General features: G+C 35.0%; 1 protein-coding gene across 4 annotated transcripts in view; it reads right to left on the reverse strand.

The window, feature by feature from the left end:
• Positions 1-23,059, reverse strand: part of PFKP (phosphofructokinase, platelet) — a 44,095-nt gene that overhangs the window by 15,612 nt on the left and 5,424 nt on the right. For all 4 annotated transcript variants that reach the window (XM_027906727.1, XM_027906725.1, XM_027906726.1 and 1 more), the window contains exons 2-13: positions 20,219-20,292; positions 13,065-13,142; positions 10,620-10,809; positions 7,967-8,132; positions 7,242-7,286; positions 7,033-7,141; positions 6,491-6,586; positions 5,050-5,142; positions 4,561-4,686; positions 3,907-3,971; positions 3,153-3,222; positions 365-511 (exon numbers count right to left, since the gene is read on the reverse strand). In XM_027906727.1, coding sequence (XP_027762528.1) covers positions 365-511; positions 3,153-3,222; positions 3,907-3,971; positions 4,561-4,686; positions 5,050-5,142; positions 6,491-6,586; positions 7,033-7,141; positions 7,242-7,286; positions 7,967-8,132; positions 10,620-10,809; positions 13,065-13,142; positions 20,219-20,292 — 1,259 coding nt within the window. The remainder of the gene's footprint in view (positions 1-364; positions 512-3,152; positions 3,223-3,906; positions 3,972-4,560; positions 4,687-5,049; positions 5,143-6,490; positions 6,587-7,032; positions 7,142-7,241; positions 7,287-7,966; positions 8,133-10,619; positions 10,810-13,064; positions 13,143-20,218; positions 20,293-23,059) is intronic.

The raw sequence follows: 23,059 nt of genomic DNA on the forward strand, positions 1-23,059 counted from the left end.
TTGCAAAGTTTCTTACAGCAAAGGAATACAGATGCAACAACTCACTGTTCAGAATCAGATTATTCTGTTATTCTGTGGAAACTCTACAATATGCTAAACACTGACCAAAATTTAAACACAGGATTCATCTGAACTAATTCTGTAGCATGTGATAAGTAATAGTCAGCATAAATGACTCTATAGACTTGAATAGTTGAGAAATACAGATACAATTTGGGGTTTATATATCTTTATGAAATTAAAGAACCTACAATATCAGTTCCCACAGCACTTATGACAGAACATACCTCGTAAGAACATAAACAAAAGTGATGGTGTGGGATGGGGTACATATTACTAGCTAATGCACACTTGTGATACTGACCTTTCCTCTAGCAAAACCTTCAAATCCATCAATGACAGCGAACATTTTGTGACCTTCAGTTATGCCAACTCTCACTGCAGCCCTCACTGCAGCATTCATTCCAGCTGCAGGGGCACCAACATTTAAAACTGCCACATTAAAATTAGTCTGAAAGATAAAAGTAATACTTAATAAGCACTTTTAATTTCTACACCATGGTTAATCTGTACATCATATGCAGTTGCTAAATACTGGAATGCAGGAAAGGAAATTTCAAAGGCCCTAAATCCACTGAAGATTTAAAGTTAACTGGAAGATACAGACATGTATTTCCCTACTTGCAGAAAACCAGAGACAAACAGTTCTAAAAAAAAAAAAAAAAAAATTTGGTTTTAAGTAAGACTTTATTGTTTTTTTAGCACCACATCATTTATATGAATCATCACTACCACGCAGAGCGGAACAGACAACTTTTAAAATTAAGCTATTGGCCAGGTTTTTCAAGCAGCTGACAATATAGCAGCAAAAGGGAGCACTCAGCATCTTTCACAACACCATACATTCTCAGATGATGGCAATTTTATAATGACTCAAAATAACTGCTCTCCCCAAGTTTAATGAGTATCCCGGGTAAGCAGCTAATCTACTTGAACTGAAAAGTCTGAAAGATCAAAAAAATACACTTGCAATTTAAACCAAAGGCAACGTAAGAGAGAAGGTTGTATTTAAAATGTAACATGAAATAATAAATATTTTGGTTTATAAAGCCACAGTGCAGCTGCGCGTAAAATGCTAGTAAGCATCTGCGGATTAAAGTTTAACTCCAAAGCATGCATTGCAGATCTTCTGTACATCACACATTCCTTGAAATGGAATTCTCATTTCCAGATAAATCACAGGCCACTCTCTTTGATTAAGAAACTGTCAGCAAATATAAATCAACACAGTTTCACTGACATCAGTAAGTGTTGATATACAACAGATATAATCCATAAGCAAATAATGAAGGACTGCTACTTATTAGTTTTGTTTCATCTTTACACCTTTGAAATTAGTATTAAGAGCAAAATAAAATTAAAGAATTAAAGCTCTATGTGCCTGAACTTTGGGAAAGTTTAACCACTCTGCATAAATTTAGCTAAGAGAATTTAATTGACAACCAACTATGTAAGAAAAATGCAAGAAAACATGACAGTCTGCACATAATATACTAAAATCCATCATGGTTTCAATCAGCAGGATGACCCCAAATCATTTACGAATACTGACATGACAAAACTGTATCAATTTGGTGCTTTGGCAGAGCTAGAAGTTAATTAGCTCTATCCCAGAAGATAGGAATACTAAACAAAAATAACAGCATAGGTGTCAAGTAATGATCATGGAATCTCTCCTGATAAAAACAAAACAAGCAAACAAAAATCTAACACCACACCCTTGTCACCCCCAAACAAACTGACAGAAAAAGAGACCCAAACCAAAATATTCACGGTTTCTTTTTTAGGGCTGGTACAACCAAAGGATCATCGAAAAATGCAAAGGAAACAGAAGCAGCCAAACGTGTGTAGAAGCACTGCTGAAGAAGAGCAATCAGGTGGCTCTACTGATCTCATCAGTTCAGTTTTAATTTCGATTCCTGAGACATGCACATTTCATCTGCTTTTTAATTCCCATTCAACCTCTTTTACTGAAGCCCAGATTTGCTTAGTGTGGTCAGATCCAAGTGGTTAAAAATTACAAGTGGCGTACATTTCCTCCTAATGCCACTCATCACGAGAAGGTATGGCCAAAGTATTTTAAAACAAAATACAAAAGCCCAATGCTAATGGTCCTGATTTTGCATTGGTATGTAAAAAGCCACCACTCAAACACCTGATCTGGCAAAGAAAATGTTAAATATCCACTAAAAAATTCCTCAATTGTTTGATCTTTTGAAGGTCAATCTTAGGTCATTATTGTATTTTCAATGCCATTTTTATCCTTAATAACATTGAGAAGATATTAGTAAGCATTACTCAAACATTTAATTGGAAAAAATCTTAAAAAACCATAACAGCAACATAATTATGAAAATAAAGTATCAAATAGTCACAAAACTCAACTAAAAGAAATTAACCAGTGATGTGACATAGTCATCAACAATGATCAAACCCAGAACTATTCAATAAACATTTAATGAAAAAAAAAATCTAAAATTTGTTTGCACACAAAATTTAGTGTCTGCTCCCTAATAAATTGAAATTTATTCTTACACAAAACTCAGGAACTACAAAGAAAAGAACTAAATGTCCACTACTGCATTATGCACAGTGACTTATTAGATCAGATAAAGGTGATTCATCTGTCTTTAATATTCTATCTCATGAATTGCCCTTGCTCAAGTGATTTTGCCCTTCAAAAGGAAGGGTTAGGTTAGAATTCTTTTAATATTGAATCTTCCTTTATCTCAAGATTTTTAGAGTGTTAATCATGATTACATCACTCTTCCTTCTCTCCATGGTGAGGAACAGAGAGCAAAACAGTAACTATCAGGACCAGACACTGTAACAACTGAGGCCCAACATACAAGACAGAAAGAAACTGTCTACACAGAAATTTTCTACATACAACAGTATTTCACTTTGAAAAAATTTTACTTATTATTAGAATAAAGTTGTGTGTTTCAATCATCTTTCTCTAAAATATTTAACTAATTTTATAAACTAAAGGGAGTATTAAAGCAGGATGAGGGGCAGAGAAGAAAAAAACCACTACTTGTTAGGATACCGCAAAGCAGACGTACATTGCACACTCAAAAAAACCCCCTTACCTTTGGAAGCTCGGCATCTGGTTTTTTGTGCGACAGTAATTTGTAAGTGTTTAGGTTGTTTTCAAAGCTCCTAAATAAATAAGTAAGTAAGATAAGCAAATGAAATGGTAAAATTTTCAAACTCATAGTTATTTTAATGCAACACTTGGTGAAATATTAACACCACTGTTATTACAAATGCAAAACATGATAAAAAGTGGAAATGAGAGAACACAGAAAAATACTCAATCCTGTATAATAACAGTGATAAAATACAAACTAACTATATAGCTAGCAAATTAGTTTTCCAGATTGGGGATAAAGCATTTTACTATCAAATAACTTGAAACAAAAACTGTTCTCCTGGTAGGAGTGAAGAACACCTCCCCCCAACATTACTGATGGAAAACTACCAGCTACTTACAAACAAGCTCATAGGATTGGCCTCAAAACCTCGAATAAACAAACATGTGGTTGCTACCAGTCAGCTCACGCAGCACAGAAGCTCTTTACTTTGTGACAAGTTAGCCTACTATCAGTCACTAGTCTGACACAGCAGTGAACTACAGTTTTCTTTGTTTTGCATGTTTATATGCAAATAAAAATTTCAATTATTCTATTTAGGTAACTCTTCTTCTGTCTCCTCTCTTATTCTCAAACACATAAAATCATATGGATAGTAAAATATTTAAAATAAAATGGCAAATTCCAGCAGAACAGCAAAGCAGTTCAGCTTTTCTAGAGTAAATAAATTGATATAAGCCATTGGCCATACTTTCCACGAAGCCTCACAGCCTCAAGGAATCTTCCCTCGTCCATGGCTTTCTGGACTTCTTGAGTCTTGAAAAAAGAAGTTGATTGGTCAGTATATTTAAAAAACACAGAAAGTTGATTATTTAATATATTCCCATATATTAATATATTTCCATAGTGAAAAAATACTGATCCTTCCTCAATTTATGAGCTATCTCCTATGACAGCATAAATTACAGCGTACAGGAAAAGAAGAAAGTAGAAACAAACAACTAAAGCCTTCCTGGGACAAAAAACCCCCCCAAAAAAATTAGTGTATCTATTTTGCATTTTCTTTTTTCAGTTTAAGTCAAACAGTTTTAGTGCAGAAACCTGACTTGTGTATGATGTGAAAATGGATGCAAGCATCTGAAGAATTTGTTGTAGCAATAAAAAAAGAAGACAGTCGAAATTTGAAAACAAATTATAAAGATATATATTTTTTGTTCCTTGGTAGTTTGGAAATAAGTAATAACACACAGAGAACATACATGAACTTCATTACTCATTCCTAAATGTGGAAAAGTGCTGCACACATTCCCATTTGTGTCCTAATGAAACAGACAATTATTGTACACAGGAGTCTGTTGTAGTAAATGAACAACTATAAATTGGCTTTTTGCCACCATAAACTCACCATCTGCACACACTCCATCAGAGGCAGACGTACAGCCTGGTTTCCAGACAGGGACACAACACAGGCAGGGGTAGCTGGAGTACCTTCTAGGAGGGCAAGCACAGCTTCCACACCCATCCGACTCGCCTGCAAACAGATCATGTTTGAGTGTTTACGTAAGTACTTAAAAGCACAAGGATTCCAGTCACAGAAACGGTCCTGATTTCTCAGTAAATCAAGCTGAAACTTGGCGAGATGAGAACGTTGTGGGCTGTTCAATACCCTTAAATATGGATGATTGTTCTTACAGCTTTGCATTTTAATCCTAATATAGATTCCTCTACACAAAGTGATTCACTACTCTAAATTTGAGCTATTCAGACAGTTACTGCAGGACAATAATTTCAGTTGTGAGGTTTATCAGGTAAAGAACCACCCCACCCCCAATTAAATAATCAAAATGACATTGTACTATGTGGTGCCATGAGTAATTACTTTAGCAACACTCACCAGAATTCTATCAAAAGCTGAAGGGGTTCCACCTCTTTGCACGTGACCCAAGATAGTAACTCGGGTGTCAAAACCAAGCCGCTGAACCACAAGCTGCAAAGAATTTCAAAATATAGTGGGTTTATCACCATCATTATTTTATACACATGTGACAGCACTAGGCTGCTTTATATCCAATTGCAATAATAAAATTCTACATAGAAATGTCTTTATTTTATTCCTAACCTAAACTCCAGGTTCCTAATTTAAAGGAACATTTTATAATGGCAAAACAGTGACTTTGATGCAATAGTTTAACTGCAGTTAAAATGGTTTCATTGTGCAAAGTTACAAAAGCAGGTCTAAATATTCTAATCCTTGAAGTAAGTTCAATTACAGTGTTCTATTCATTTCATGTGAATTCACGTGCAAGATTACATGTCCCAAAAGATTCTGAGTAAAACTTCAGTAAGGATGACTTTTAACCTTATCTGACAAAGCTTTTATAACTCACAGTAAAAAACATACAATAATAAAACTATTTCTTTCAGTCACTTTTGTTCCATTTTCTCTGTTACATATCAAATCTAAAGTCATCAAAAGATATGCTTTATTAATATATCTTTAGTGAGCATGTAAGGGTAGGAATAAGTACTGAATACCATACAGTAGAAAAAAATTCTGCAAGTTACACAGTCTTTTATCCCTGGTATTTATAGTTTTTTAATGTATTAACTGGCTGAAATTTGCAGCAAGGAAGTAATGTTTCTTGTATAAATGCACAGTAATCTGCTGCTAGGTACATTTAACACCGCTTGGTGCTAAACTTTAATCCATAATACTGCAGTTCTGAATAAAGTCAAAGATTTGTCCCAAACTGGCAACTATGGAAAACAAAGCTTCATATTCACAGGACAGATAAACCCCAGGTAAACTTAAAGTGTAACAGCTCCTTTTTGCCACTGACTATTTTCCAAATTCTTAAGGGACTCTTTACAAAAAAGAGTAGAATATCTTCAGCTCAAAAGTTTTCTTAATCTTAGACACAAATGAGATTTTCAGCAAAGCAACCATTTAGAAGTGACAAGACTTTGTCCAAAGCACATAGTTATCATTTCACTGTGAGACAGAGCAGTATTATATTTTTACAAGACATACAAAGTGAAATAGGATTATAAATACTGATTTGAGCTGAATTCCAACTCTTTATCAATTAAGGCACCCGTGAATCAGGTGCTTTTGAACTGCTATGATATATTACAAGGAGAAAAGTTTCTAATTAATAGCCCCTAAAAAAATCCCCTTTAACTGGACTTTGGATTCAGAAAACAAAGCACAAATATAAAATTACAACTGTGTAATGAGCTACCTTACAGGAACAGATTTACTTCACAGAAACGTTATTGATAACAACATCTTATGAACAGAACAGAAACTGTATCACAGAGATGCTGACACTTACATCCTTAACTTTCTCTGATGTTATAGGTTTGTTGTGGCAATCAATAGCTCCTTCAGCTACAATAATAATATTCAACCTTTTCTTTCGTGCACGATTCTATAATAAAAGCAAAACCATGCAATTAATGAAAAAAAAAAACCAAAAAGAATTTACAGCACAATTTTATAATCAATTGCTTTACATTGAGCCTCTAGGATTTAAGGAAATACTTCTTATATTTGACCATCAATATTTGAAGTGTTCTCTTATATTTTATTTTCATACAGGTTTTTTTATGGATGAAGTTCAAATATCTTACAGCAAATTACTGAGAAAAGGTACACACACTGTATATAGGAAGTTCTATGTAATCCCCAGAGCAGGTCATATATTTCCTAAAAAAACCCCTGCAGAATGCAGTTCTTATGTTCAAGATCATGGAGAACTTTGCATGACACAAAAACTGAAAACTTGCTGAAAGTCCTGATCGCATTTTTTAATTACTACTTTCAAATAAACACCTGCAAAGTCATCAGGGAATCTCAAACATATCAATAGATTACCTCTGAAAGCTTAACACACATTGTATCTTCCCAGCCTTCTTCTGGTGGGTATTCAGGAATAAACACCCAATCTGCACCACAGGCTAAGGCACTAACCAGAGCTAGATACCTAACAAACAGAAGAGATGATTAGACATTTATGGTTCAGATTTCTCAGCCTTTCATAATTACACCTGCACAAGACACAAAATGCTGAAGAAAATACATACCCACAGTGTCTCCCCATAACCTCCAGAACAAAGGTCCTCTGATGGCTGTAAAAATAAGAAAACCAAATTAACTGAACCTGATATCAAGAAACAGCCTGTGTTTACCATGCTAACTAAACACAGAATTCATTAGCAAAACAGGAGGCCACATTAAACAATATATTTAAAATAACATATCTTCCAATGCATTATTTCCTTTCACTACTACTTTATTCAAAGACACGTATGGGCAGCTAGGAGATAAGATGTGAACATTTACTGAAAATGTAAATGATGCAAATCCAGTTAAGAACTGCAATGATATATCTGTATTAAAAAAAATTTACTAATTTAATTGCTTTAATTTTACTGAAACAAAGCTTATATACAAACATGCTATTTTGTACTATTCAAAGTGTACCTGGATCTTCTCTAATAGACTAAAAACCTACTAAAAACCAAAGCCTGCACCTAAAGATGATGTAGTCTCTACAATCACATGCTTAACATGCTGCCACAACAGCACTGATGAAAAAAACAATTACTAAGAGAGAAAGAAAACAAGACATTTGAAAGGTAAAGTCAAAAAGAACTTTTATTCCCACAAATCCCACTTACCTAACCTCTTTTTAAAATTAACTAATTAATTAATTAATTCTTCACTATTGTATGGCAATAGCAAACTTTGATTTGAAGCACGAACGACTGTACATTTGTTATCAATCTCTATAATATGCACTATTTACCTTTGAGCAGTGGTCATGATGGCATCAACAACTTCAATTATTCTGTGCAAAGCTGAGTCAGTACCTATGGTCATATCAGTGCCACAGAAGTCATTGTCTATGGATCCAACCATTCCCACAATGTTAAGGTAAGCATATTTCTTAACAGCCTCTGCATCAATCTTTCCTGTAAAGAAGTGTCCAGAGAAAGAGCTGTAAGACTGTTAAAAAAAATTCATCAGACATATTGCTTGGGTGCTCTACTTTTGTAAATTAAACATATCCAAACATTGAATTATGTTTAGATATTTTAGGTAACAAGGTTAGTCAAAACTACAAACAAAAGCCAATCAAACATCCAAACAAAAGAATCCTGCACAGAACTCCTTACAGTAAGGAAGGAAATAAGAGCTTTTCAGTCCATCTCAAAATGTCAAAAAATTATCAAGTTTTGTAACTAACCTTAAAATTGACGGCTTTGACTTAACACAGTATTGTTCAAATTGTAGTCTCAGTAGTGCATAATATGCAATGAAGAAGTAAAAGGATGCGAAGTGGATGTGATTATGGGCATATGTAAACAATCAAAAACCAGCATCAAACTTTTGAAGATTTCTCTTCTGCAACACTGAAAGGCTCTTGATTTCATTATTAATAAGCAAACAGAACAGAAAAGCTCCTAAGTCTTAGCTGTGTCTCCCAAGACACCAGTAAAAATGCTGCATCATCCATGAGTTCTAAAGGATCTCAAGGATGAAGTACCTCAGCTGCTTAAGCACTTAAAACTACCTTAGTATCTGTGGATGGGATGGTAGTAAATAGAATGCCAAATTTCTAATATGGGATTCGAAAACTATGTATCAGTGTGTTTAATGTCTATATTAGAGAAAACCAGTAATGAAAAATATAATTAATGTCCATGAAGATAAACACAGCATTGTGAAGAAGCATCAAAATGTTTTCTATGAATGTATACCATGCATTACAAACCTTTTCTAGAGTTCCAAAGGTGACTTAATACATGAATAAGGGCTATCTGGTTTATACATTCTACTCAGATTTCCAAAAAGCCATTGACAAGGTCTTTTGCCAAAAGATTTTGAGGAAACTAAATAGTCACCGTATAAGAGAGAAGTATTTTCATCAAGTAAATAATGTGAAACAGAGGGGAAAAAAATAAGAGACGGAGGGTCATGGTAAATGCAAGTTCTTGTATCTGAGCAAGGTAACCAATGGAGTTCTACAGGGATCTGCACTGTTCAACACACTCAGCAATAACCTAGAAAAGGGAATGAGCAGCAAGGTGCCAAAGTTTACTGATCAAACTGAATTATTAGGGTTCTAAAAGTATGGAGTGTCTGAGAAGAAATGAAGAAGACTAGCAAGACACAGTGAGCAGTAAAGTATCAGATGGAATTCATTACAGATAAATGTAAACTAAGACGCGTGAAAAATGTACCCTAACATTTCAAACAAAATAATGCTATTTCCAGCATAATATAATAATGCTGTTTTCATTAATAAATCAGCTTCAATGCTCAGTAGCAGTAAAAAAAAAAAATCAAAATATTAGAAAATATTAGGAAGAGAATAGAGAACAAAACAAAGATCATTATACTACTGTGTAGATCCATGGTTTGCCCTCATCTTGAATACTGGGTGCAGTTGTGGTCCTCCCCACCTCAAAACATGGTAGAACTGGAAAAGGTTCAGAGAAGGGCAACAAAGATGATCAAAGGTATAGAACTTACATATAGGGAACAAATAAGCAAACTAGGACTCTTCCATCTAGAAAAAGAGACGATGAAGGGAAAATAAGACAGCTGTAAAATCTCAAGTGGCATGCAGAGAGGAAGGAGGATTGATCATTCACTGTTTGCTCTAATACAAAAATTACGGGACATCAAACGACACTAGAAGCCAGCAGGATCAAAATAAACAGAAGAAGATTCTTCCCAATCTTCATTATTCAGTGAAGCTGTAGAACTCCTTGCTACACAATGCTTTTGGCAAAACTCTGTACGTTTTCAAGTAGACTGTATACATTCATGGAAGAGAAATTCATTAAGGACTGCTAATAGCATCTGGCTCAGGAAGTCCTGAAGACAGAAATAGATGGAACCTATAAGAGTATTTATACATTATGAACAACATATAATATCTACACAGCATTATTTTACTCTTTTACTCCTCCCTATGCATTATCTTAGATGCTATCAAAGACAACTCCTGGGCTGGATTTACTCTCATCAACAGCCAAGTAATGTTCTGATCTTAAAAAAATAGTGACATCCTAATTTTATAACAGCCAAGTGTGTAGCTTTTTGTTGGAATGGAATTACCATCTCAGTTTGGATATGAGGGCATAAGGCTTTTCAAGCAGAAGGTTCAAAGCTCAGATCCTGAAAATGATTCATAATAGAGGAAAAAAGGCACACAGATTGTTGCCCAGTAACTTATTTATCCTTTTTGAACCTTTATGATATGCATGGGAGGATGTGCAAAACTCAAAAACTTATTTTATGAAGAATCACAGAGTTTCCTAGAATGAACGCACTTGACCTCTGAACTTCAGAAATACCCTCTGGATACAGTTTCTGGATTTACAGTTCAGGGTGCATAACTTCCCTGCAGGTCAGACTGGAAGCCTAGAAGGTTTTAAAGGCAAACTTACCATTCTCTGCCAGTTCCTCCAGGAGTCCACTCCACTCCTCCCGGAACAGATTGGCGCCGGTTAAGCTGCCGTCCCCGCCGATCACGCAAAGGTTCGTGATCCCCCTCTGGACCAGGTTGTAGGCTGCCTGCAGGCGGCCCTCGTGTGTGCGGAAGGACTTGCAGCGAGCACTGCCAATAACTGTACCTCCCTAGGAAAAGGAAGTACAGCAGTTTTAATTCATAGTCTGGTATATTACCGTATGTTTTTAAGATGGATTAATGATGAATGTTGTAGCATAACATCCATCTTTAATTTTACAGAGAGTAAGAAGTGACGATGAACAAGGAATTAACAAACCTGTGGGAACTGATGTTCTCAAGAACAGATACACAGGGGAAAAATTAAAAAACACTCGAAAATCTCAGACAAAGAGCTACTCTGGAAGGAAAATGTTCAACGATTTACAATTAATTTCAGTAGCATTACAATAAATAGGTTAACTGTTACTTACATGTGACATTAGTATCAGTAATATACTAAATAGTTAAGTATTTAGATAAATTTGCCTTAGTGTGACATTTTCCCCCAAGTATCATGAAATATATTATAGTAAGAGAAAAAACATATCCCTAAAATTCAAAATTATCATTTATCATCATTCCACTGAATTACAGAAAGAACTGCCTTTAATGCCTTACAGAGCAGACTAATGCTAAATTTTCTCTTTTATAATTATCTGCTGAGTTTATTGATATGATTTAAAGAACTTCTTTCAGAAATGGTAGTTACTATTTTCAAAAATGAGTGAAGTGCCCTGTCACTTCACAAAGTTCCTCGGCATCTTGATGAAAACACACATCTTCTGTGTTTATGCTGTTCAGTCACTCAAGAAGTTTAATTTTTGCCTTATTTATTGTCACAGTAAAGGGTAATATCAGTTAAGACTGCAAAACCTTTTTCTTTCCTGCAAACAAATCTGGAGATGGTTAGCTCACTTTTGCATAAACATTTCCTTCACTTTAACTTATAATAAATCAGTCATGCCAATGTAAATTTGAGCTTCAAATCTGCCAAAGCTGTACTGATACGATCTACCCTATCAATATATGATTCAGCTTTCAAGCCAGTCCTAGGCACTAATTTGCCATCTATGTTGCACAGCTGCCAGTGAGAGAAAAAAAAAATGGAACAGAAGCAGTTCAGCTTTCTCCAGACTAAAAATTAGATGTACACAAAATGGAGATGGTCTTAAAAAGAAATCAGGACTAAAAAACCACATTTAAACTAGGTATTTTCAAACTTACGAAAAGCATAGGTTTTTCTAAGTGGAAAAGAAATTATATATTTGAAACGATGTACTACTTGTTCTGAATTAACAGAAATATATGTTGGGCTGTTAAACCTTTCCAATCAAAACAACTAAACACATTCTGTAAGGTTCAGCTTCACTGCTGGCCTGTTGAATTACTAGCCATCAAGTTCAGATGTTTTTTGTTATACTATGTATCCTATATACATGTACAGTATATGCCTACATCCTGCTCCTGCCTATACTCCTGTGTGGCTTGGCCAGGGTAACTCAATTTTCTCTTAACCATAAGATGGATCTGGATGACGCTCTTGGTCATATTGTTCAGTTTCAGGACTCAAGGATCCTTATGGGTCCCTTTCAATTTGGTATTTCAGATTCTGCAAGACAGATATGGGGAAAAGGAGGGGAAAAAAAAAAAAAGAGGAAAAAAACCAACACAGTGGACAAAATATCTCACAGTATTCCAGAGTATTGGTTTAAAAAAAAAAAAAAAGTCTCTGCTGTTTTATGTTTATTAGCTTTACAGAAAGCTCCAAAGAAACCCACGCTTCACCTGGAGGTAGTTTTCAGAAAGCCTGGCAAGCAGTAAGGCCTCTTCGCCAAACATAGCACCTGCTCTGGAAGAGGTAACAACATTACCATGCTGAGCAAAAGCTGAGGAGATCCAAATGGCCACACTGCAGAAACGTTGTAATAAAAACGTACAAAGTCACTGGTATTACCTGAGCTCTGCAGAACTGCACTGTAATTACATCCATTACTGTAATTCTAAATTCACTTACACAGAAAGCCAACAGGGTTTCGTAAGAAAATATTTGCCTTACAAAACACAGATGTTTCATGTTTTGGCCCTATAATGTCTTTTTTATTAAATATAGACTTCTCAATATGGCTTTAGGAGGCTAATGGCATGTGATGTTGAAAATCTAGGACAAAGGTTTTCAAGATTATTTCTGTGCACCAAATACAAGACCACACCAAGATCTTTAGAAAGTGTCAGACATCCATACCGTAAAAATCAGGCTCTGTTGAAAATAGTACATGCTGATCACTCAGTCATCACAGAGTTCAAATACATAATTACAGTGGTTGCCCGGATCTAAAATTTTGATTCTTTTGTTTGTGTCCCACTCCCACCCCTTAACACTTACCACTTGCAGGATACTTGAAACACTTTCCCATGAAACTTCTACAATATTATCACCTCCATCAACCATTCCCTGGTAACCCTGAAAGAGAAGTATTTCAGAAATCAGACTTCAAAACAGCATAACATTTCCACTGCAGTAATACTCACCTTGTGTATTTCGGTGTAACTTTAGGTAACTAAAAACATGGAATAAAAAAATACTCAATTTAAACGAAACAACATTCAAGCAGCTATCACTGCATTTTTTAATGGGGGGAAAAAGGCAAAGCAAACCCTCTTCCTAAAAGACAAGTTCCAAAGACAACTTGAAGATAATACTTTCCACAGACTAAACAGCTATTAAACTAGAATGGCAATGTGTTACTCCTTTCTAGAGAATAAATATTAACTTTAGAAAAAAAATACAAAGAACTTTGAAAGACGTTATAAAATGTGTTTCTTAAAAACAGAACCTCAGCCTGAGGTCATGATCTTAGGAATCTAGCTTTGTAACACATCATATATTCTTCCCCCCTAAGTTGGTATAAGCAAAACAAAATAAAGAGTAATAACCAAAATTTTTTCATAAAAGAAATTAGGTCACATAACCTTTTTTTTTTTTTGAGTCAGTTACACAATAAATAAGGAAACTTAATAGTTTTAGTGATACATTTAAGAAATTCTTAATATCTTAACTTTAATGGTCTTCTATGCAGAAACCACTAGTGCAGAAACCACTGCACTCTGTATTATGGAAAGAACTACACTTATTTGAAAGAACGAAAACTATCCAGTGAGCAGCTGAAGGGTTTTGTTATACCTAGCTTTATTATCTGTCTACATAAACATTAGCAGAATGACAATTATAGGGTTTTTTTCATTAGGTGATATTGTGAAGATTGACTTAGGAAAAAAAAAAGAAAATAAAATCTAGCAAAGTTCTAACCTAGAAAATCCTAACTGATAGAGATACCAGAATAAAACTGAAATTACTGTTCAACTTCTTGACATTTATTTAAATCCAAGGGGAAAAACACTCTAGGTTAAAGAAGGAAACAGAAAACCACTAAACAAAAATAACCATGACAATGTTTATGTCTCCACTTTTAGATTATGTGTAGATACTCCCCGTGCCAAAGAAAAACTAGTTACCATTTTTTTATATGCAGTTTTTGTAAAACTGTACATATTTAGTTTTAGGGTTCTCAATAATAAATCAAGTGTAACTAGAAAAGAAGGAAGTTCAGAAGACAGTAAAACTGACATTACAAATTAGAGAAATTCACTTTGGCATGATTCAGAGTATTTGCAGATTTTCTTCAGTAAGTGGTGAAATGTGCTAAGCCTACAGAGACTTAAAAAGCCATATACATTATATGAATACTATGTCAAACTTTGAGTCCTAACTATTAGGAGAGGATAAAAATTAAAGGACAACCTGGGCATAGTAAAAGTACAAGTTTCGGATTCTTGTACAGATTCCAAGGGAAAAGCAGAAACGTCTCAGTGAGACTTGATTGATTAACTTACATTTAAGATGATACCAAGGAAACATCCAGTTGGAAAACTCCCCGTCTCTAATTTCTGTCATCCAACAGACCTCTTCAGTATTATGTACATTCTCCACATAACACTAGATAGCCTGGGTTGGAAGGGACCTTAAAAATCGTCTTGTTAAAATGCTCAGGGCCCCATTCAACCTCGTCTTGAGCACTTCCAGGGATGAGGCATCCACAGCTTCTCTGGGCAACCTGTGCCAGTGACTCACCACTCTCACAGCAAAGAATTTCTTTCTATATCTAACCTATATTTCCCTATTTTCAATTTGAATGTATTACTCCTTTCCCTATCACTATGGCTCCTGATGAAGCGTTTCTCTCCAGTTTCCCTGTAGGCTCCTACCTACAGGACATACTGTCCTGGATGCTCATGTATACACTCGAAGCCAAGGCAGTATCTACACAATTTCTTCAAAATTAGAGCAAGTTGGAAAAGGAATAATGCTTAGACTACACATCAACTTAAAAAAAAAAGTAAATTATTTCTCAGATAAAATGTAAAGATCTTCAGAAAGAATTACAGAATATGCAGAGTTGGAGGGGCCTCGCCAGGATGATCAAGTCCAATTACTGGCCCTACACAGGATGAAGAGTCACACCGTATGCCTGAGGGTATTGTCCAAACTCTTCTTGAACTCTGTCAGGCTTAGTGCTGTGGCCAGTTCCCCGGGGAGCCTGTTCCAGCCCCCAATCACCCCCTGGGTGAAGAAGCTCTTTGTAATATCCAACCTAAACCCATCCTGACACAACTTTACACCATTCCCTCAGGTTCTGTCACTGGTCACCACAGAGAAGAAACATTACAGTGGTTCCCACTGAGCTGGAGGAGAGCTGATAAATTGTTAAGTTCACTCATCACAGCTGTGCTAGTTTCCTTTTTTGAAAGCAAAGAATCCAATGTTCCTTTTATCATTCATTAATGGAGTGAAAGCTTTTTGGTATTGCTATTGACAACTACAATAACACAAATATCCATAAGCAACAAATCCTGAAAGAGTAGTGTGGTGGTGTACCTTAACTCAGTTTCTAACACTGACTATAGTAAGCTGAACCATAAGCTAACTTGAGAGGAAAAATAAAAGAAATGCATCCCAAAAACTACAATATACAGTAAACATATACATAAATATATGCGTATCAGGAGACTCACAGATTAAAATCCCCAAAGCACATATTATTGAATCTAAAACACAGAAAAAAGCCAAAGGATGAACTACTATTTGAAACTGTAAGATTTGAAACATAACTAGGCTAAGGAGGAGCTATGGCCAATTCCTGCACCATGCACTCTTAAAGTAGAAAGAATTCATGCATTTTGATCAGGAGTCTGTATCTGTGTAGACAACTGAGAACTGGGGATGCATTAACAATTCCTCCCCTTACAAGGTAAGCATGAGGAGCCTCCAGAATCCTGACCTATTTGAACTGTTATATTAGCTGTTCTTAATTCAGTTGTTTGCTGAGGAGTATCTGTAAGCTGCCTCTGAACAATGTAGTTAGAATTTCCATGTTGCTTTCCATACTTTTAACAGATACAAGCTATAGAATTAAAACAGCTTTCAAGAAAAGTTAAAGGGAAAAAAAAAATTACTAATTATAATTTAAGTATTAATAATGATCATTATTTCCATTTATCGCTTGAGTTATTTTAACACTGATGGGGGCTGAACAATCCAGTTTAAAGGTGGGATTTAACTTGAATTAGGTTAACAAATAGTTCAACACTGTTACAGTAACTGAAAGTTACTGGCAGACGTGAATACAGACCTTAACAAAAAGAGGGTGGGAATCTGTCAAATTACATGAAGAAAAAATTAAATCCTTACCTAGATCCTAAAAAGAGCAGCTTGGGTACTAAGATACTAAAACTATGGGGCAAGAATGGAAAAAATAAACTGTCAAAAGTACAGAAAGCACAGTATATGAAAATCTGCCCCATTTTATGTTTAGCCGTTCCTTTACCCAAAATCTGAAAATTCAGAGATGAACAAGAGGAAATCTCTGTGGGTCAAATTTTCACCAGGTACATACAAACACATTGCAACTCCTGGAGAGAGCAGCAGGGACAGCAAACCTTGCTTCCAGTCTAAACTCTAAAGACAAAGCTTTCGAAAAAGAACAAGCCACCTTCTGATAAGTTACATGTGAGACATTTGGGGCTTTATGTGAGTTTACTTACTGAGATTTTTAAGCTACTGATTGACAGTGTAAAATACCAGTGTCACTGAGTGCACAGACCACCACATAAAAGACATGAAGTTTTCCTCACAGATATCCGTGACTGCCGTACCATTGCATTTCCAATGCTGGCCTCTGGAGAAAAAGACTCTTAATCAAGATGAAGAATCTAAAACTCCATAGCTTAGTAGTAAGAGCACGCATCCACTGGGAACTATGTGCTTCAATCCTGGAAAAAGGGCAGGTTATTCGTATAAATATTTAAGACCTCAGTTTCCAAAACCAGTTGCCAGAAATTAGAGGTATCACTTCTTCACATTCTCAATTAAAAACAACAACAAAAAAAACCCCAAACTGACTTTCATAGTTTTTGATTACTGGAAAAGAAAAAAAAGTCAACTAGCCTCCTAGAGCAGCCTGGGACTCTACATGTACTTCCATCTCCTAGATTTTCATAGCATGAGTGAAATTAATCCATGGGTATTCAAATTTTACTTCAGACTGGGGCAGATTTTAGAAACAATGTGATGCTAATCAAGAAGGGTGACTAGAGACTGTTTATATACTAAATTTAATACTTTAAAATGATAATATGTATAACATATGAAACTACGGCAACTGTGTAGAGTAGGCATTGCTTCCACAAATTAATAGCAAAATTTTGAAACATACTAATTTTAATGAATTAAGATTAAAAAGAACCTTAATTCACTGTGTTTTCTAACCATAAATTTACAGGGTTTTATATTAATTACATAAATGCTATATATCAAATTATATTTTTATATAATTATTTTATAGTCTTAATTTTCACATAGGTTGGTTTGAGTTTCTTTTTAATTTTGGGAAATGGAGTATGTCCAAATAGACCATGAATTCCAATATGTAACTGTTTCTTTCTTTGGGCTTTAGTAAAACCAACTTAAAAAAGGCTGGCAAATGACAAATCTAAATTGCTATCAATTTTTATTTATTTATCTTGGTACTCTCTCATCACAAAATGAAGCAAAATGGAGTTAGGAAACTGAAAAAAAAACAGAGTTACTGTTCTACTTAGAATACGGAGCTAGTTCTGGCCACAGCTGTAGAAGACAGATGGTTTTACAGTGCAAAAAAAGAATTGTGACAGACACAGCTACAGGATAAAAGAGCATATGATGACTACAGCAAAGTAAGCTTGAAAAGTCTGAGACCTTTAACTCAGTTTCTGGATCCAAATAAGAAAACTTGTTTTTCCTTTTGGCTATTGTCACTTCAGGTTTTCCTTCACTTTTTCAGAGCAGCTTAAATACAACTATTACTTTCCCCTGACCTACATGTGTTTAGTTAAAATGCGTACTCAAACTGTAGGCCAAAAATATACAATTCTCTTTGCTTAACACACTCGTCTGCATTTGATACACTGTAATTTAGAAGTAACACCTTAATGAAAATATTACATAACTTCAACTATACACAAAAATACATCTCTGCATACATCATTCAAAGGCTTATAATAGGCAACATTAGTGACAAGTCTCACCCTAAGACTTTTACCTTCTACTACACTTGTCATCTCCACCTGTTTCCTATTTCAAAGGGGTGAAATTAAATAGCTGTTTCATTTCCAATCTTGCAGCTCTGTTTCTCTGAAGTAGTTGGATGTATTGTGAAAGAAAACTGACTTCATATTTCAATTACCACAAAGTCAGAGAAGAATAAAGCTTACCACTGGGTACTTCCCAAAACGTAGAACTGAATGAACTAATCTAGAAGCAAAGATCTTTTTCAAAGCCCTTACTTACAGTGAAATGTGCATTTTTCTCCCAGAACACACTGTTACATTGAAGATAGAATGACAATATATAATGGAAACTCAAAACTCCCAACACTGACTTGATTTTTACAATTGCTTTTCATTCAGAAATATCTGTGACTTCACTCTGTCAAGCTCTAGCAGTTAAGATCGGAACACACTAACTTAAATAATGCTATTTTGCTAAGTTCAGAAAAAACAAATAATCAAATTTCTCTAGAAATTTATCACTGAATACACTCTGTGATACAAAACAATTTTTAAAAGGTGCAAAGAGATGGTAATTCCTGAGTCAAATCTAATTTGAAATAAATTAAAATCCAAGTTCTAGCCTAAAGATGGTCAAAACCCCTTCCTTACTTCCAGAGAAGTATCTGACCCATTTCAGCAAGGCTGCAAAACAGCTGAACACTGAGGGAATTCCAGAGATTGGCCATGTAATTAGCACACACTAAATGTTCAGAGTAACTTGGTGTAGCACTGTAGTACAAAAGAATTTTGGAGCACAGTCCTCTGCTTATTTGCATTTCAATATACTTTGCATCTCATTAGTAAATGAGCCATAGGAATAAGCAAACACGGAAAAAATGGGTAAGTAGCTACTTTTAAAAGATAAATTGTATATCTGGCATGCACAAAACTAAAACCAAAGTACTTTCCTAGCACTTCTATGAATTCTAGTACTTCTTATTTTTTTTATTAAACATTAAAATTACAGTTCACTGGGAATATTGCCTACAAAGTTTTCCCCCATATCAACTTTTTATTATGATTTGTAATAATTTTAAACTACTAAGGATCTGTACAGGAATTCAGTGGGAACAGAATGACTTCTTCCTAAATATATTTACAGTAAATCATATAAAAGCTGAAAGCATTGTTTATACAGAACTCTAACTATAACACAGTCTTCCAGTAAAACATACACATCAAGTATTACCTACTCATTTACATTAAACTTGTCTCATGATGTTTTCATATCACATGACTGTCATAGAAGTAACAATATTTATGCACACACGATCAAAAGCCACAAAATTCTGATGTCTGGACACACCACTAATGGTCAGGCTTTTGATGCTTTTTTTGGTTGTTTTTGTTTGGTTGGTTTTTCGTTGGTTGATTTTTTTCAGTTACAACTTTCCACCTACTAGCCAGGACAGATGGCACCAGCCTGACAGTACTCTTTCTCAAAACCAAGTTGTACAGTCTGTGAAATGAGGATGATGACACATCCTTATCATACACTAGGAAAATAGACTGGGAAAAGGCAAAGGATTAAAAATCAGTAGTTTAACCAGATTTAGAAAAGTATTTATAAACAATAAATGGGGCCAAACATCTAACAAGTGCACAGATACACAGCTCACTGCTGGACAATGACCATGTCTGATTTCCTCAGCATTTTCAAGCTTCTGGTAGCACATGAAGAATTCCATGCATTTAAAGAATTACTTTTAAATTACATATTTTCAGAACACCTTGACAAAAGCAAATTTCCACAAAAATAAAAAATACTAAATAAAACATATGATGAAAGGGAATGGCATAAATTTTCAATTTATACTAATCTCCATGATGTTTCCACAAAAACTCCAGTGTAGTCAGAGGACAAAGTACAGAATGAATAAAACAAAAACTAACCTCATAAACAAAATAGACTTTGGCTTTTACATAGATTCCCATGCGTACTACTGCGCGCACAGCAGCATTCATACCTGGGAAGAAAAAGCAAAATCACATTGTTATTCTGTATGCTACAAATATTGTCTTAAAAATAAAGGAGACATTAATTCTTTCCTAAAGAAAATGACCAGCATCCATTAAAACAGAAATTTGCCTAATGACAGTGCAATCAGCCCATGAACATGAAGGGTTCAGACCTGCTCTTTGTTATAATAATTATGTGGATGCCAGTATGTGTGTTCATCAGAGATTAAATTGCTGCTGACTGTAAAATAGCATTGTAAAAGTAACAGCTACCAAACAAGAAGGCAAATTAATTTCACAATAATGATTAGTTTTCTTTCTGAAATGCAAAACATTCAGCTAGTTAAAACTTAGCTTCTTGAAATGAGAAATTATATTGTAACAGTTCTTTTTTCTGAGATTTCCAAATAAAACGGGTGTTATATACACACAATATTTTGTTGGGACTGGAGTCAAAGCTGACCTGGACAGATGCTCATTTAAAAAGACAGAAATAGCAGTAAATTAACACAAAAAATGCCACACAGACTCATTTCATAGGAAAGTGTCTAAAAGCCACTTTGCTTCCAGAATTGCAAGCTGAAGTTGTAATTCCCTGCTCACAGACATCTGACAATTATACTCCTGTACATCTTCCTTTAAAGTCCCCTGGTCGAACACTTATCCTCATGAGCAAGACTGGAAGTTCCACTGGTCTCCCTACACAGGTCAAATGAATTTCTATTATAACTCATCCCTTCAGATACTGCATTACCTTACCCATTATTCAGGAACTTTTCAAAAGTAATAAACTAATTGCTTCCATACAACTATAATGGACACAAGAGATTATGCAAAGCATGAAGACAGAAGTAGTTTAGGCTACGCTGAAAGAAACAGCCTTGGCACACCAGTTGAAAAGGGTTCAAGACACATGACAATTCAAAGCACTAGGCACCAATTCTCCAAATCTGATGCAATAAATATAACTAAATAGCAAAGTAGTGGGTCAGCTCTGCTGTTTGATATAGAAGTTAAGTGTTCACCTCTCTGGAAATAAAAAAGTTGGTAACTAGAACATATAAACCCTCAACACAGCAAGCCACAAAGTATCCTACAGTATCTACCATCAGCAGAAAAAATACTGAGCTGTAATAGTCAGCCTGTCTAAATAAAGAATAAGGCTGAGGTTTTCTCTAAGATTAATTACTTAAGAACACACTAGGAAGTCCCTGAAGGTGACCAATGTGAAACTAAAAAATTAACTTTGTCAAAATCAAAAAGTTGCTTTTGCTGTTTCTGTAATGTCACTTCAACTTTAGATAAGAGTTACAAGTAACAGTTTTAAAATCAATTCTGTATTAGGAAACAGCAGCAAGAATTCTTTCAGCCAGAGTCAGCCTTGTGGCAGAGCTGAAAAAAGTTCTCAAATGCCAAGACAGCTAAAAGCACAGCTTTAGACGAAGAACTGGATGATGCCAAAGAAAAGCAGAGAATCTCATCTGACAGCCTGCACTGAAAAGGAAGTTAGCATGCTAAATCTCAGATGAAACAGATCTACTGCACGGGGCAAAGTTATCTCCTCAGGGAAACAGTTTTCACAACAAAATTAATACCCCCACCCCCCTCACACACCATGTCCCCTGAAAAACAGAGACAAAGACCTTTAACTTGACCAAACTGACAGTTCACCACAGCACTGCCATTTTCCACAAACAGGGAAGACGTCAGCACAAGTACTCCTTTCACCAAAGCCACAGCTTGCTTCTATTAATGCACATGTTGTGTGGGAGGCTTTTTTGTTGTTGTTGCTTGGCAGGAAGGTTTTTTGGGAGTTTGGGGTTTGGCTTTTTGGGGTTTTTTTTTGAAGGAGGGTTGCTGTTGTTTGGTTTGTTTATGGAGGGTTTATATGTATATATATATTTTATATATTTTTATATATGTACCTATATGTATTTGCTATATATATACACATAATACAGCCACATATTTTCTTAGGGAATACCTTCCAGTTTCCATGTTTCTTGAATGAAAAATGGGTAAAATTCACAATTTACCTGCTGCAAGAAAGGGTAAAAGTCCAGGAAAAAAAAAGCCCCACAGATTATAGGCAGAAAGCATCTTCCCAGTACCACTACTGTAACTTTTTAAGTTTATACAACACACATTTTATTATTATTTGGTGGTGTGTATTTTATCTCCTTATACAGAAAAAGGACTTGGGTGTCTCCTGGCAGGCTCCTAAGCAAGTGGCTTACATTTCAGAATGGTTGAAGACTAAAGCATGTTATCATTTGATACCTACGAAATACAGTTAACACACTGAAGCTTTAGCTTGCTACAATTTGGCTGTCTAAATCTAAATACACTGGTTGCAGTAATTCAAGTCTGTAAATACAGAAAAATTTCATAAAGCCTCTGCAGAACTTGTCTAACAAAATGTTGCCATATTTGATTATTTGTGTAGTCTTACAACAGTATTCATGAATTACCATAATAACTATGAAATGTAATTATATGCTTATTACTCAAAAAGAGATTTACTGGGTTAACCATGGATTTAGTCCTGAATAATAAATGTAGCCTGATAAACATACAGGATTAGAATAGCAGCTTCAAAAGAAAGCCACGAGTAAAACCAGTATTTTTTCTTTTTTTTAAGAATTTATAAGAATTATTTAAAATCTTTCTGAATTACCACTTGTTTTTGCATTGAAGTCTTGGAAAGAGCAAAAGTGGGGGTTTTTTTTGTTTTTTGGACTCTGCAAAAATTAGGTAAACTGCAACTACTTACAT

Source organism: Empidonax traillii, unplaced genomic scaffold (genome assembly GCF_003031625.1).
Source record: "Empidonax traillii isolate 1590-97213 ecotype Southwest subspecies unplaced genomic scaffold, ASM303162v1 scaffold1346:size125991, whole genome shotgun sequence".
Classification (NCBI taxonomy): Eukaryota; Metazoa; Chordata; class Aves; order Passeriformes; family Tyrannidae; genus Empidonax; species Empidonax traillii.